This window comes from Eutrigla gurnardus (genome assembly GCF_963514095.1).
Source record: "Eutrigla gurnardus genome assembly, chromosome: 10".
NCBI classification, from domain to species: Eukaryota; Metazoa; Chordata; class Actinopteri; order Perciformes; family Triglidae; genus Eutrigla; species Eutrigla gurnardus.
Window position 1 is genome coordinate 28,684,692 of NC_139924.1, and position 14,586 is coordinate 28,699,277.

A 14,586-nucleotide genomic window follows, 5' to 3' on the forward strand; every position below is an offset into this window, starting at 1 on the left:
AAACGCTCGTTAGGGAGCGAAAACATGAAAAAAACCCTGAAATTCTGCTTTGATGTAGAAGGTTTTACAAAAATCACCACGTGAAAGCGTGAAAAGACACCGAGACGTTCTGTCACTGTTGGATTTAAGTCTCACATTATAGCAAAGTGTCTCATTTTGAAGCACTTAATGTAACACACACACACACACACACACACTGCAACACGTGTTATTTAAATATTTATTTCTGAAAGGAAAAGAAAAAAAATGCTCCTCAAGATGATTATCAGTCATTATAATAAAGTATCTAAATACAGGCAACTGAGGTATATCTGTCTTTCTATAGGTGGAGAGAGAGAGAGAGAGAGCGAGAGAGAGAGAGAGAGAGAGAGAGCGAGAGAGAGAGAGCCTGAGGCGTCGAGCAGCAGAGACAGAAAGCTGAAACATGGAGGCTGTTTGTTCACCACATCACATCATTCGTTGCACTAATTTCTCTATAAAAAAGGCAAAAGGCTTCGAGTCTCCACCGTTACGATACGACCTCGTGTTATATTTTCACGTAGAAAACAAAAAAGTCGTACAAAACCTGCAAACGACCGGCCGACTCGATGCGACTCCTGCGTTTCAGAAAAGTTTGTCCGCTTGTTGAAAAGCCTTCCAGAAGCTTCGTGGCGTCATCGTCCGCGGCGGCGTGGAAAATGATCGGTAGAAAAAGGCGGATCATGTGACGCGCTTCTGAAATAGTTCAACAATTTTTTTGTGAAATAATACGATTATTTGCTTTTCTTTCAAAGAGTTAGTTGAGAATGTTGATGCCACTCAAAACTGTGTAATAATGAGAGATGGTCAGCTTAGCTTAGCTTCGCTTAGCTTAGCATAAAGCCTGGTGACTAAATCTACCCACCAGAACTTTTAAGCTAACCAATCAACACTAAAGGCTCATTTATGCTCTACGCTAGACACGCATACGGATACGGACGGAGCCTTCTGTCCGTTCTCTCCGTCCACACTCGGGATGTATTCAGTGGTCTCACAGACCGCCGCCGTCTACAACGCTGCCTGCCATTTGGCCTCCTTCTCAATAGATGCAGGATTGTTATCTCCTCCATTGTCCAGTCGCCATGTTTGTTGTTGTGATAAACTTATTTTTTTTAAACTTTATTGGAGTAACGTTTTAATGTGAACGACGCCCTCTAGAGGATGTTTTGCTCAACGTCCATTCCAACGTAGAGGACGCATGAAAGCATGAGGGCAGCGACGTTTAGAACGTTGATAACGCACGTCTCTATTTACGCACGAAATGGAAGCATAAATGAGCCTCAAGCATCGTGTTTATTAAACGTCCAGCATCACCATTAAGGGGCGCTCACACCAAACGCAACGCAAATTATTCACGAGACCCAATTACGTACAAAGTCAAATGCTAATGTTTTTGTTTGTGGTCTCCTGGAACTCGATGATAGCATCTCATGTTTCATACAGAGACCCAACCAGAGACCTGTTGGCCAAACAACAAGGTCACGGCCGTCTTTACGCCCAGACAACGTTATTTTCAGTGTTTGCGGAGCAGCTACATTGTTAGCAGAGCCTCGCTCTGAGAGAACCAAACTCCATTCAGATAACAAGCATTTTAAAAGTAATTTGCGTATCATCTTACAGACAGACTTAACGATTTCTGACTTTTTACCGCCATCATTATGTGAATTTTCGTGGTGTTGAACGCCCCCTTTAGGCTGCAGGAAGTCACTGCATCTGGCCAACAAATGGTCTGACAAACATTTCTCGTACCAATCAAACAAATGAGAAAGAACATATTTCTTTGTGAGCTTTGGCAGGAAATGTTCTTGCTTACGTTGCGACGGAGCGGCATCAACGTCCTCGTCCGACTCTCAGAAAAGCAAAGAGGCGTTTATTTGTCAACTGTTGCATCGCTGATCCGTTCTTCGTTCGGTCTCAGACAGCAGCACGGCGGAGCATGTAAGGCAAACCGACTCAAACAGCAGGACGATCGGATGACGGAGACGTGGAAACACGGGAGGCTCGTAGAAAAACACTCGATTGTCGGCTCAATGATTGGTGACCGGCCGTCATCTTAAAAAAGGCAAACATTTTGGTTTGTTCAACATAATTTTGGCTTATTTCAAACGGCAGCCGCCTGCCGACTCATTATCATTCAATATAGGACAGTAATTGTGTAATATGTGATACGGTTAAATACTTACTGGTCTACTCAGCAAATTCAGATCGTTTTAATCTGTAATAATTTACCTCATCTAGTTCTACATATTAACCACGAGTACACGGTGGGGAACACGGCGGCAGATGAAGGCTGAAACCAGCTGAGGTTGTTCTCTTTAACGAGTCCCACGTACAGTAGAGTGGTGCAGCCCTGTGTGAGTGAGTGAGTGAGTGAGTGAGTGAGTGAGTGAGTGAGTGAGTGAGTGAGTGAGTGAGTGAGTGAGTGAGTGAGTGGTGCATTCGAGAGCCAGGGGATTCGAGCACATTCATCCGTCCGCCCCTCTCTTCACAACTACAGTATCTTGAATGAAACACACACACACACACACACACACACACACACACACACACAGACACACACACACAGACTGACTCAAATCAAATCATAAACGGCGAGATGAAAACAGAGAGAGCACGAGGACTGATTGTATCCGGTAGAAGAAAGCCGTCTGATTGGACGGCCCTCCGTCTGTCCCGCGAGGGGAAACGGTCCAGGAAGTGTGTACTGAAGTGTCGCTCCACCAGACCTGGTCCAGTAAAAAAAGAGTCCCCCCCCCCATATAGTCCCCAACAGTCAGAGGGGACGACCCGGGTCACTACAGTCCCGTCCCGGCGGTCCGAGGATCACCAGACCCGGCAGACGTTGTCGGGGACCATGGAGCTGCTGGCGTTGCAGCTGAAGGCTCGGGCGAACTCCGGGAAGTTCTGCAGGGATCCGAGGACCCTGGAGCAGAGAGGAGGCGGATCGTTGGGGGTCCATGTACACTCGGACATTTACATGTAGAAACGTTGCTGCTGTTTGTTTAGAGGTTTACCTGAACTTCCCTGGACTGTGCACGTCCACCTTAATGGAATTAACAGCTTGTTCCGGTCTGTGAGTCCCACACCAGACCTGCACAGAGGAACCGCATCAGGTCTGAGACCACGACCACTTACAAGGTATTCCTCCATCCATCCATCATCCATCCATCTGTTCATCCATCCATCCATCCATCTCTATATCCATCCATCCATCCATCCATCATCCATTCATCCATCTGTTCATCCATCCATCCATCCTTCATCATCCATCCATCCATCCATCCACCATCCATCCATCCTTCATCATCCATCCATCCATCCATCCATCCGTTCATCCATCATCCATTCATCCATCCATCCATCCATCCGTTCATCCATCATCCATCCATCCATCCATCCATCTATCCTTTCATCCATCCATCATCCATCCATCTATCCTTTCATCCATCCATCATCCATCCATCCATCCTTTCATCCATCCATCCATCTATCATCCATCCATCCATCCGTTCATCCATCATCCATCCATCCATCCATCCATCATCCATCCATCCATCCTTTCATCCATCATCCATCCATCCATCCATCCATCCATCCATCCGTTCATCCATCATCCATCCATCCATCCTTTCATCCATCCATCCATCCGTCCATCCTTTTCATCCTTTCTTTCATTCTTTCATTCATTCATCCATCCATCCTTTCATCCATCCTTTCTTTCATTCATCCATCCATCCATCCATCCGTTCATCCATCATCAATCCATCCATCCTTTCATCCATCCATCCATCCGTCCATCCTTTTCATCCTTTCTTTCATTCTTTCATTCATTCATCCATCCATCCTTTCATCCATCCTTTCTTTCATTCATCCATCCATCCATCATCCATCCAAACATACCTGAGCAAAGTTGAGGAAGAAGAGTTGATTGTGTGAAAGGTCGATACCAGGAAGTGGTGGTTCCTCTCCGTGCTGCTGCACGTAGTTCTGATAGGCCTGCACAGTTCATATGACAACAGTTATTGATTATGATTACTATGATGTGTGTGTGTGTGTGTGTGTGTGTGTGTGTGTGTGTGTGTAAACAGTCTGGTCAACACACAATTCATTGACTTACTGCAACAAATTGAATGTCCCTGCAGACTCTGAAATAATCATTTAAATGCTAATTAATGTCCACGTTGTGTTTATGGAGAGAAATAAAACCCGTCACATTCTGTCTGTTTGTTTACTCCTCTGTCAAACCCAACCTCCGCTCTGCCTCAACAGATGTTAACATAAATAACATAAATAATACATGAAATGACCGGATGACCTGATGGAGAATGATTAAATGTGCCCTTCCCCCGTTCACCTCGATATAAAAACCTGATGAAATCAGCAGCAACATCACGTCCGTCACTGTTTACGGAGCTAATGAGCGAGTCGGTGACCCGACCTGCAGAGATGACAAGTCTCTTAATGAGACCGAACCGCCGTCCTCATGAAACCAGGTCCTCCTTTTGTGTTGGGATCATTACCTGGTACGCCTGCCGGATCCCTCCGTTGTCAGCGATGTTCTCCCCGAGGGTGTTGTTGCCATTTAGCTGGAGAGGCAACACAAGAGGGAGTGAAACACAAAGGAGAGGTGGAGGGGGATACTCGTGTTCTCCTCATCACAGACACACAAGGAGGCATTGACTCGCGGGATGAAAGGAGGCTTGTTCAAAAGGAGGAGAAACAAAATATGTCAACACGAGATATTAAAGGCAAGAAGAGAATGTAGAAACTGGAGGGGGGGAAGCAAAGAGCAAGACAATGTAAAGTAGATGTGGATTGTGGACTCGGACGTACGTGAAGTCCGTTGGCGAGGTCCCAGGAAAAGTTGCCGTACTGATTGACGATGCACTTGGACAGGTCCAGGAACCGCTGGGTGGACTGTGGAGTCCACCAGTCCTTCAGGTCTCCGTCCTTATCGTAGTTACGACCTGAAAATGAACAAGTCAAACGCATCAAAAGGAAGGAAAAAAGTGGAATCTGGGTCGGCGCCAAAAGGCTGCAAGTGATGTCATCACGTTTAAATGGCTTTCCCATTGGTGCTTCTGGGTGGCGTGTTTTTGTGAAAGAAGCCAGACATTGAAACGTAACGACGTGCAGCACAAAGAGATGTCACTTCACAAGGCTCCGTTTCCTCTGGTACCAGTCACACGTTTACAGCATAATCCGTGAAACCACCTCGGAGGGAAACCAGGGAGCGACGGCGTGGAAAACATCGTACCGTTGTCGTCGAAGCCGTGCGTGATCTCGTGGCCGATCACCATGCCGATGCCGCCGTAGTTCAGGGACTTGGCCTGGCCTTTGCTGAAGAACGGCGGCTGCAGGATGCCTGCTGGGAAAACTGTCGGCGGGGGAAACCATCCGTCTTTACAAAATCTTTACAAAAACTTGACACAAATGTAAACGTTGAATAAAAGTGAAAAACACCTATTTGGTTTTTGCTGGACGAGTAGAAGGCGTTGACGACGGCGGCGCCGGTCACCCACCTGCAGGAAGAGGAGGAAGAGGAGGAAGAGGAGGCTGATTCAGAGATATGATGAGCTTTACCTTTTAATGAGAGATATGCAAATGAAGCTGTGATCAACCGCCAGCTAATATTAACATTCCTGCTGTGCTGAGCTGGAAGGCTGAACTTTATGTGTGAGTGGGAGGTGTGTGTGGGAGGAAGCTGTGCTAAATGCAGACACACACACACACACACACACACACACACACACACACACACACACACACACACACACACACACACACACACACACACACAAGCACCTATAAGCACCTATAAGCATTATTATTCAGGAATTAAATGACTCCACGTTTGGAATGAGAGCTGGTTTTTTGCAGACATTGATTCTTTCCTTCCCGGAATGAAATCAGTTAAAATCGTACTCCTCTTTGTTGACTTTCACGCGGAGTTTCCGCAGGCGTTTCTTCTGCATGTACTCCAGGTTCTGGAGGATGTTTTCAAAATACTCCTCTGCACTGTAGTCCAGCTGACACCGACACCGCCGGGGAGACAGAGAGAGGATTAGAGCTCTGACTATCAACACGTGGTCATATGTTCTCACAGAACGGAAGAGATCCAGGATGTGGAACACTCACATCTTTGTACTCTTTGTTCAGATACTCGTCGTTCCTGATGTTGTCGGAGTAGCCGATCCGTTCCCGAATAGCTCGGGCCTGAAGAAGAGGAGACAAGCATCTTCGTCATCTTCATCATCATCCATAGCTTTTAACCTTTTAAATGTTTTTTTATGTTTGGATTTTGTCTGGAAAAGCACTCTATAAAATGTATTATTGGTATTATTTATTGTAGTACGTTTTCACATACAAGGAATTTGTATGTGTAGCAATTCTAGGAATATTATTACAAATAATTAAAAATAGTACTGCAGTCAAGAACTGAAAAAGACACTTAATATACATAATAATAATATGTACAATATCATCATCATCACACAGCCGTTGGACGCGGTACCTTCTCCTCGGCTGCTCTCTTGGTCGCTGCGTCCATCCAGCTCAGGTCGTCAAGGTTACTGATGAACACTTCCCGGATGTCTTTGATCATCTCCTCCATCTGAAACACATCGCTCATATTTAACATGTTTACTAGAAAACACAGTCAGTACATATAATATAATATTAGTCATATATAATATAATAATGAGATCTGCAGAGAACAAACATATGGTGCAACAAAGTCCTAAAAATAAGCTGAACATCTGAATGTAAACGGTTACACTCGCTCCATGTGTGGAGGCCCAGCGGTAATATTACCCCGGTTACATATTCTGCCTGATTAATAGGGACAGATGGAATAATAATAAAAAAAAACATCAACTGTGTTTATGTATGAGGTCGGAGGCAGAGTCACTTTGTGATAATTAAAAGAAAACTCAAAAGTCTCCTGTTGTCATATTAAAACTTTCTACTGTAGAATAAATTTTTTTTGCTGAGCTGGCACATTTTCTTGCAGATGCATTATTGATGAGGCTGCGGATTTACATATTTAAATCTGCAAAGTTCAGCTGCGGTCCAGCAGTTCGGGGGTGTTGCATTTCTGTGTAAATATGTTTGAAAAGCTTTAGAAATCTAAACGATAGGAGAGATGCTTGATGTGTGTTCGTGAACAAACATCTCCTCCTGAGCGCGGCGTCGTCACATGACGTATCGGCACAAACGCTTACTTCTCACGATGATGACATTTTCTATTTTTATATGTAAATTCTCACAGCGAGGCGCTCCAGCAGCAACACGGGAGCACGGAGCGTTCAGGCAACCTGCGGTGCAGCGCTCACACTTTCTATGATGCATCTTCGGTTACAAGAATGTGCCTGCATGCACACGAGACAGACCGACCGCCGCCGCCGTGGCGATGGCTCGATGCCGAGGGAAACTGTGGACGGGCCACGGCCGCCGGACCCACGGACTAAACAACAAACACAAGTCATAGAATTCACCGGAATCCAGAATTATGAAATAGTTCAGCAAAAGCAAAAGGTTTAGAGTCCCCGTGGATCCCACAGAAACGTTCCCATCACAGCAGCAGAGGGGGCACACAAGACCACGTAGACCACCACAGACCACAGAGACCAGACTGATTAGGACTCACTGGAAACCTTCTAGCAGGCAGGACTGTCTTCAGTATTCATGGGTTAAATGCATCGACTGTATGTAAGAAGTGGGCGTCGTCATGGTGATGTCACCCATTTGTGGACTACAGTCTTGGATTTCTGCAACCAGTAGAAGGAAGTGACCATATTTGGATTGTGGAGGAGCGACAGGTGGATCTGATAAACACAAGCAGCAAAGCAGCACCCTTACTGGATCTGGATCCATGTGGATTCTGGTGTGAAGCTGCTAACAAAGTTAGCTTCATAGTTCAAGGTTAAAGTAATCTTCGTAGCTAACTAGCATTGGTAGCGACCTGTCAATCAGCAGGTAGGCCCCGCCCCCTAAAGCATCCCCTGCTTTCTGGTCTGGTGGACTCTAAATGGACCATAATGTACTAAATGAACATCATGCTGGATTGAAGAAGACTTTACCATCGTTGACCTGAACGTCTCGGACTAAAATGTGTGATGTTTGCGTCTAAATAAGGAAGCGTCCGTATTAAGTGACATGAACTTCTAGTAACTCTCACATCTATTCAAGTGCAGCACTCGTGTCAAAGCGCCGGCGATCCCGTCTGAAATGAATCCGAGCGGCGGAGAGGAAGGCCGCTATGTGAGGAGCGCGGCGTGGCGTGCCAGCGGCGGGTCAACCCAACACACACACACACACACACACACACACACACACTCAGGAATGTGAGATCCACATGCCGGAGTGGGTCGAGGTCCGGGGAGATTTACGCCCTGCGAGACTCTCAGCATCACAACCCGACACTCACAAACACACCTTCAGCTACTTTCAGTGGGCGTAAACAGGAAGTTAAGACACAACATGCAACAGTAGTGGATGATAAACAACATGAAGCCCCTCCCCCTCCCACTGACCAGCTCTTTGCTCTTCTCGGAGAACGCCTCCTGTACGTACAGCCGTCCCACGGCGTTGTCCATGTTGTTGTTGACGTAGAGCGCACACTGCCGCCACACCGCCGCCTCCGACGTCGTCCCGGTCAGAGCCTGCAGGGGGCGGAAACGAGGCGCCCATCAATGTCTCATATAGGCGGTGGACTTGAATCAGGATACAGGATATCAGCAGGAAGTCACATGACTTACTTTCGCTGTGATTTAATGTGATTTAACGTAAGCGATGTTTTTACACACAAGGACGGTGTAGATCTGTTCTGGGACTCAGGATCAGCTGTTGTTTAAACTATTCAGAGAAACGACTCCCACACCTCCCCACCTCTGTAGATAAATGGGCTTCTCCTTACTTTACTTTAGGTGAGGTTGCTTCAGGTTAGAAACACTCGGCCTGGTATTCAAGCCATGAGATCCAGTAAAAACTACTGAATTCTACCTTCAACATGGAGCCTGAGATTCAGAACGATCACACCGCTTCATGAATGGTGTAGTGGAGAAGAGGATCAGGTGTAGGAGGACAGGAAGCAGGTTTTTGAACCACGTCTGGGTCATCTAACATGTTCATTAACGAGTTTATTCATCTCTGAATGAGAATGGAAACCAAACGGCATCGTTGAGCGTGTGAACAAATGATCATCGGACGCCGGCCGCAGGGTTCTGACATTTTCCAGGTTTACCTTGCGGAAGGCCTTCCTGGTGTCCCGGTACGCTCGGCTCAGGCCGACCACCATGTTCATGCTGAAACGCCACACCATGTAGTTCTGCAGATCCCTGTGAGGAGATGGAGGTCGTCAAAGACAAACTCTCTCTCAAAGCTACGATGTTTTCTCCGTTTCAGCACAAACACCAACACAAACACAAACACCTCTTGGTGTATCGGGCCAGGATGGGGTTCAGTCTCCGGTAGTAGTTGGGCGAGTAGTTGATGACCTTCTCGGTGTCGGGCACGCTGGTGTTCACCGTGTCCATGATCTTGGCAGTGAAGTAGCTCCAGTTGAACGCCTTCAGAAAACAGCAAACGTTAGAAAACAGGAAGGAAGGTGAAAAAGAGAGTTTTTATTTTTCTTCTTCACCTGCGATTCGACTTCCAGAGTGAAGTTGGCGTTCAGGTCTCCGAGCTCCATCTTGTTGTAGAGCAGCACCGGGTTGCTCCGGTCCTCGGGGGTGTCCGTGGCCTTGGAGCGGCGAGGGGGGAGAAGAAGAGGGATCAGACCGCAGTCACAAACACAACGCTGCTGTTTCCTGACTCGTGTTGGGCTGCAGGTCCAGCAGCAGAACGAGTCCAGGACTCCCGGGAGGCTCCGGGAGGCTCCGGCCCTGTAAATGTCAGGGCTTTGAACAGCGGCCGGCTTGTAAAAGCAGCCGAGTGGAGAGGAAGCGGAGCGTGGCGAGCAGGAAGCAGCTCGGAATGACAAAGACGGACTGTGGAAACCTCCGACGGGTCGGGATCACACTGCTTAACGGCTTGTTTTAACAGACCGGAGCCTCGAACGCAGACCGGAGCCTCGAACGCAGACCGGAGCCTCGAACGCAGACCGGAGCCTCGAACGCAGACCGGAGCCTCAAACACAGAGGAGACTAGAGGAGAAACCAGACTCACGTTGGCGATGGCCCGCTCCAGGTCCATGACCCGGGTCACCTGCTCCCTGATGCGGACCTCATTGACGACCAATCCCCGATCGGTGCGGATCAGCTTCGCCAGGTCGACCATGAACTGTTCGTAGGCTCGACACGCCTAAAATACACACAATCATCAGGTTCATCACAGTCATCATACGTGTGCGTGTGTGTGTGTGTGTGTGTGTGTGTGTGTGTGTGTGTGTGTGTGTGTGTGTGTGTGTGCGTGTGTGTGTGTGTGCGTGTGTGTGTGTGTGTGCGTGTGTGTGTGTGTGTGTGTGTACCTCTGCGTAAGGCCCGGTGCAGGCGTAGTAATCTCTGGAGAGGAGGCCAAGGCTCGTTTGCTGGTCAAACTGGCAGAGAAGGAAGACAGTAGAAGGTGAGACAGGGAGGTGAGACGGGAAGGTGAGACAGGGAGGTGAGACGGCAAGGTGAGAGGGGAAGGTGAGACAGGGAGGTGAGACAGGAAGGTGAGACGGGAAGATGAGAGAGGAAGGTGAGACAGGGAGGTGAGAGGGGAAGGTGAGAGGGGAAGGTGAGACAGGGAGGTGAGACAGGGAGGTGAGACGGGAAGGTGAGAGGGGAAGGTGAGACGGGAAGGTGAGAGGGGAAGGTGAGACAGGGAGGTGAGAGGGGAAGGTGAGAGGGGAAGGTGAGAGGGGAAGGTGAGACAGGGAGGTGAGACAGGGAGGTGAGACGGGAAGGTGAGAGGGGAAGGTGAGAGGGGAAGGTGAGACAGGGAGGTGAGACAGGGAGGTGAGACGGGAAGGTGAGAGGGGAAGGTGAGACGGGAAGGTGAGAGGGGAAGGTGAGACAGGGAGGTGAGAGGGGAAGGTGAGACAGGAAGGTGAGACAGGGAGGTGAGAGGGGAAGGTGAGACGGGAAGGTGAGACGGGGAGGTGAGACGGGGAGGTGAGACGGGGAGGTGAGACGGGAAGGTGAGAGGGGAAGGTGAGACGGGAAGGTGAGAGGGGAAGGTGAGACAGGGAGGTGAGAGGGGAAGGTGAGACGGGAAGGTGAGAGGGGAAGGTGAGACAGGGAGGTGAGAGGGGAAGGTGAGACAGGAAGGTGAGACGGGGAGGTGAGAGGGGAAGGTGAGACGGGAAGGTGAGACGGGGAGGTGAGACGGGGAGGTGAGACGGGGAAGGTGAGATGGGAAGGTGAGAGGGGAAGGTGAGACGGGAAGGTGAGACGGGAAGGTGAGAGGGGAAGGTGAGACGGGGAGGTGAGAGGGGAAGGTGAGACAGGAAGGTGAGACGGGGAGGTGAGAGGGGAAGGTGAGACGGGAAGGTGAGAGGGGAAGGTGAGACGGGGAGGTGAGAGGGGAAGGTGAGACAGGGAGGTGAGACGGCAAGGTGAGACGGGAAAGTGAGACGGGAAGGTGAGACGGGGAGGTGAGAGGGGAAGGTGAGACAGGAAGGTGAGACGGGGAGGTGAGAGGGGAAGGTGAGACGGGAAGGTGAAACGGGAAGGTGAGACGGGGAGGTGAGAGGGGAAGGTGAGACAGGGAGGTGAGACGGGGAAGGTGAGACGGGAAGGTGAGAGGGGAAGGTGAGAGGGGAAGGTGAGAGGGGAAGGTGAGACAGGGAGGTGAGACGGGGAAGGTGAGACGGGAAGGTGAGAGGGGAAGGTGAGACGGGAAGGTGAGAGGGGGAAGGTGAGACGGGAAGGTGAGAGGGGAAGGTGAGACGGGAAGGTGAGACAGGGAGGTGAGACGGGGAAGGTGAGACGGGAAGGTGAGAGGGGAAGGTGAGACGGGAAGGTGAGAGGGGAAGGTGAGAGGGGAAGGGAGACAGGGAGGTGAGACGGGGAGGTGAGAGGGGAAGGTGAGACGGGAAGGTGAAACGGGGAAGGTGAGAGGGGAAGGTGAGACAGGGAGGTGAGACGGGGAAGGTGAGAGGGGAAGGTGAGACGGGAAGGTGAGACGGGGAGGTGAGAGGGGAAGGTGAGACAGGGAGGTGAGACGGGGAAGGTGAGACGGGAAGGTGAGAGGGGAAGGTGAGACGGGAAGGTGAGACGGGAAGGTGAGAGGGGAAGGTGAGACAGGGAGGTGAGACGGGGAGGTGAGAGGGGAAGGTGAGACGGGAAGGTGAAACGGGGAAGGTGAGAGGGGAAGGTGAGACAGGGAGGTGAGACGGGGAAGGTGAGAGGGGAAGGTGAGACGGGGAGGTGAGAGGGGAAGGTGAGAGGGGAAGGTGAGACAGGGAGGTGAGACGGGGAAGGTGAGAGGGGAAGGTGAGACGGGGAAGGTGAGACGGGGAGGTGAGAGGGGGAGGTGAGAGGGGAAGGTGAAACGGGGAAGGTGAGAGGGGAAGGTGAGACAGGGAGGTGAGACGGGGAAGGTGAGAGGGGAAGGTGAGACGGGGAGGTGAGAGGGGAAGGTGAGAGGGGAAGGTGAGACAGGGAGGTGAGACGGGGAAGGTGAGAGGGGAAGGTGAGACGGGGAAGGTGAGACGGGGAGGTGAGAGGGGGAGGTGAGAGGGGAAGGTGAGACGGGAAGGTGAAACGGGGAAGGTGAGACGGGGAGGTGAGACGGGGAGGTGAGAGGGGAAGGTGAGACGGGGAGGTGAGAGGGGAAGGTGAGACAGGGAGGTGAGACGGGGAAGGTGAGACGGGAAGGTGAGACGGGAAGGTGAGACGGGGAGGTGAGAGGGGAAGGTGAGACAGGGAGGTGAGACGGGGAAGGTGAGACGGGAAGGTGAGAGGGGAAGGTGAGACAGGGAGGTGAGACGGGAAGGTGAGACAGGGAGGTGAGACGGGGAAGGTGAGACGGGAAGGTGAGAGGGGAAGGTGAGACAGGGAGGTGAGACGGGGAGGTGAGACAGGGAGGTGAGACGGGGAAGGTGAGACGGGAAGGTGAGACGGGAAGGTGAGAGGGGAAGGTGAGACGGGAAGGTGAGACGGGGAGGTGAGACGGGGAGGAAGCGGGTTGGCGTCTGCAGCCGCCCCGCCGGTTCGTCCCGACACCTACGTGGATGATGTGGGCGCTGGAGTCGCGGTCGTCGGTGCCGACGAAGAAGTTGACGAGCAGTTGAGTCCCGTATTTCTCGTTCAGCTTGGCGATGACATCCTCCAGCCGCCATGTTGGACCTGAGAGAGAGAGAGGGCGAGTTATGTGATGTCACCGGCGTGTGGCGGCGAGGAAAAAGGAAGTACTCTACCGTATTTGGTCTCCCAGTCGTCCACGGCGATGGGCCAGTCGGACACGTCGGGCAGCATGTCGAGCAGCGGAGCTCCGCCCCTCAGCTCGATGAAACCTGACACCATCACAATGACATCATCTCAATGACATCATCACAATGACATCATCACAAACGCAGGAAGTGAGATGCGGAATGTGACTCACTCTCGTTGGTGCAGGACTTGTAGAGGGTCTTGGCCTTGGTGAGCGCCGTGGCTTCCCCCTCCACCGTCTTCTCCAGGACGCCTGAGACAGAGACACAGCAAAGCATGATGGGAAAGAAGACCAGCTGTCCCTCCAGATGCATTTCATCGTGTGTTTTCTGTCAACAAAAGCAAAGCGATGACTTCAAACGGCGAAGACGTTCAGCAGACGAACCGGCGTTAATCCACCGAGGGACGAACGTGAAGGACCAAACAAAAACCTCAAAGAAGCAAAGAAGACTTTTAGTTTTTACAGAATAAGAAGATGAAACCTGGAACATCAACCAACTGTCAGCAGCTGGAACCTGTGTACCGGATCCAGCAGAGAGTCCTGGATTCAACTGAAGGTCCACCCAGGTCTCTATACCAGTCTCCATCCAGGTCTCTATACAAGTCTCCATCCAGGTCTCTATACAAGTCTCCATCCAGGTCTCTATACCAGTCTCCATCCAGGTCTCTATACAAGTCTCCCTCCAAGTCTCCATCCAGGTCTCTATACAAGTCTCCATCCAGGTCTCTATCCATGTCTCTATCCAAGTCTCCATCCAGGTCTCTATACAAGTCTCCATCCAGGTCTCTATACAAGTCTCCATCCAAGTCTCCATCCAGGTCTCTATACAAGTCTCCATCCAGGTCTCTATACAAGTCTCCATCCAGGTCTCTATACCAGTCTCCATCCAGGTCTCTATACAAGTCTCCCTCCAAGTCTCCATCCAGGTCTCTATACAAGTCTCCATCCAGGTCTCTATCCATGTCTCTATCCAAGTCTCCATCCAGGTCTCTATACAAGTCTCCATCCAGGTCTCTATACAAGTCTCCATCCAAGTCTCCATCCAGGTCTCTATACAAGTCTCCATCCAGGTCTCCATCCAAGTCTCTATACAAGTCTCCATCCAAGTCTCCATCCAGGTCTCTATACAAGTCTCCATCCAGGTCTCCATCCAGGTCTCTATACAAGTCTCCATCCAAGTCTCCATCCAGGTCTCTATACAAGTCTCCA

General features: G+C 50.4%; 1 protein-coding gene across 1 annotated transcript in view; it reads right to left on the bottom strand.

The window, feature by feature from the left end:
* Nucleotides 1–206: 206 nt before the first annotated feature.
* Nucleotides 207–14,586, bottom strand: part of LOC311019643 (neprilysin-like) — a 29,684-nt gene continuing 15,304 nt past the window's right edge. Inside the window, exons 5-23 of the mRNA XM_084019232.1 lie at nt 13,549–13,629; nt 13,364–13,459; nt 13,174–13,292; nt 10,487–10,555; nt 10,186–10,320; nt 9,659–9,760; nt 9,451–9,587; nt 9,263–9,356; nt 8,553–8,681; nt 6,533–6,631; nt 6,157–6,234; nt 5,944–6,047; nt 5,482–5,540; nt 5,276–5,395; nt 4,852–4,985; nt 4,539–4,604; nt 3,919–4,014; nt 3,033–3,109; nt 207–2,941 (exon numbers count right to left, since the gene is read on the bottom strand). Coding sequence (XP_083875358.1) covers nt 2,842–2,941; nt 3,033–3,109; nt 3,919–4,014; nt 4,539–4,604; nt 4,852–4,985; nt 5,276–5,395; nt 5,482–5,540; nt 5,944–6,047; nt 6,157–6,234; nt 6,533–6,631; nt 8,553–8,681; nt 9,263–9,356; nt 9,451–9,587; nt 9,659–9,760; nt 10,186–10,320; nt 10,487–10,555; nt 13,174–13,292; nt 13,364–13,459; nt 13,549–13,629 — 1,895 coding nt within the window. The 3' untranslated portion in view covers nt 207–2,841. The remainder of the gene's footprint in view (nt 2,942–3,032; nt 3,110–3,918; nt 4,015–4,538; nt 4,605–4,851; nt 4,986–5,275; nt 5,396–5,481; nt 5,541–5,943; nt 6,048–6,156; nt 6,235–6,532; nt 6,632–8,552; nt 8,682–9,262; nt 9,357–9,450; nt 9,588–9,658; nt 9,761–10,185; nt 10,321–10,486; nt 10,556–13,173; nt 13,293–13,363; nt 13,460–13,548; nt 13,630–14,586) is intronic.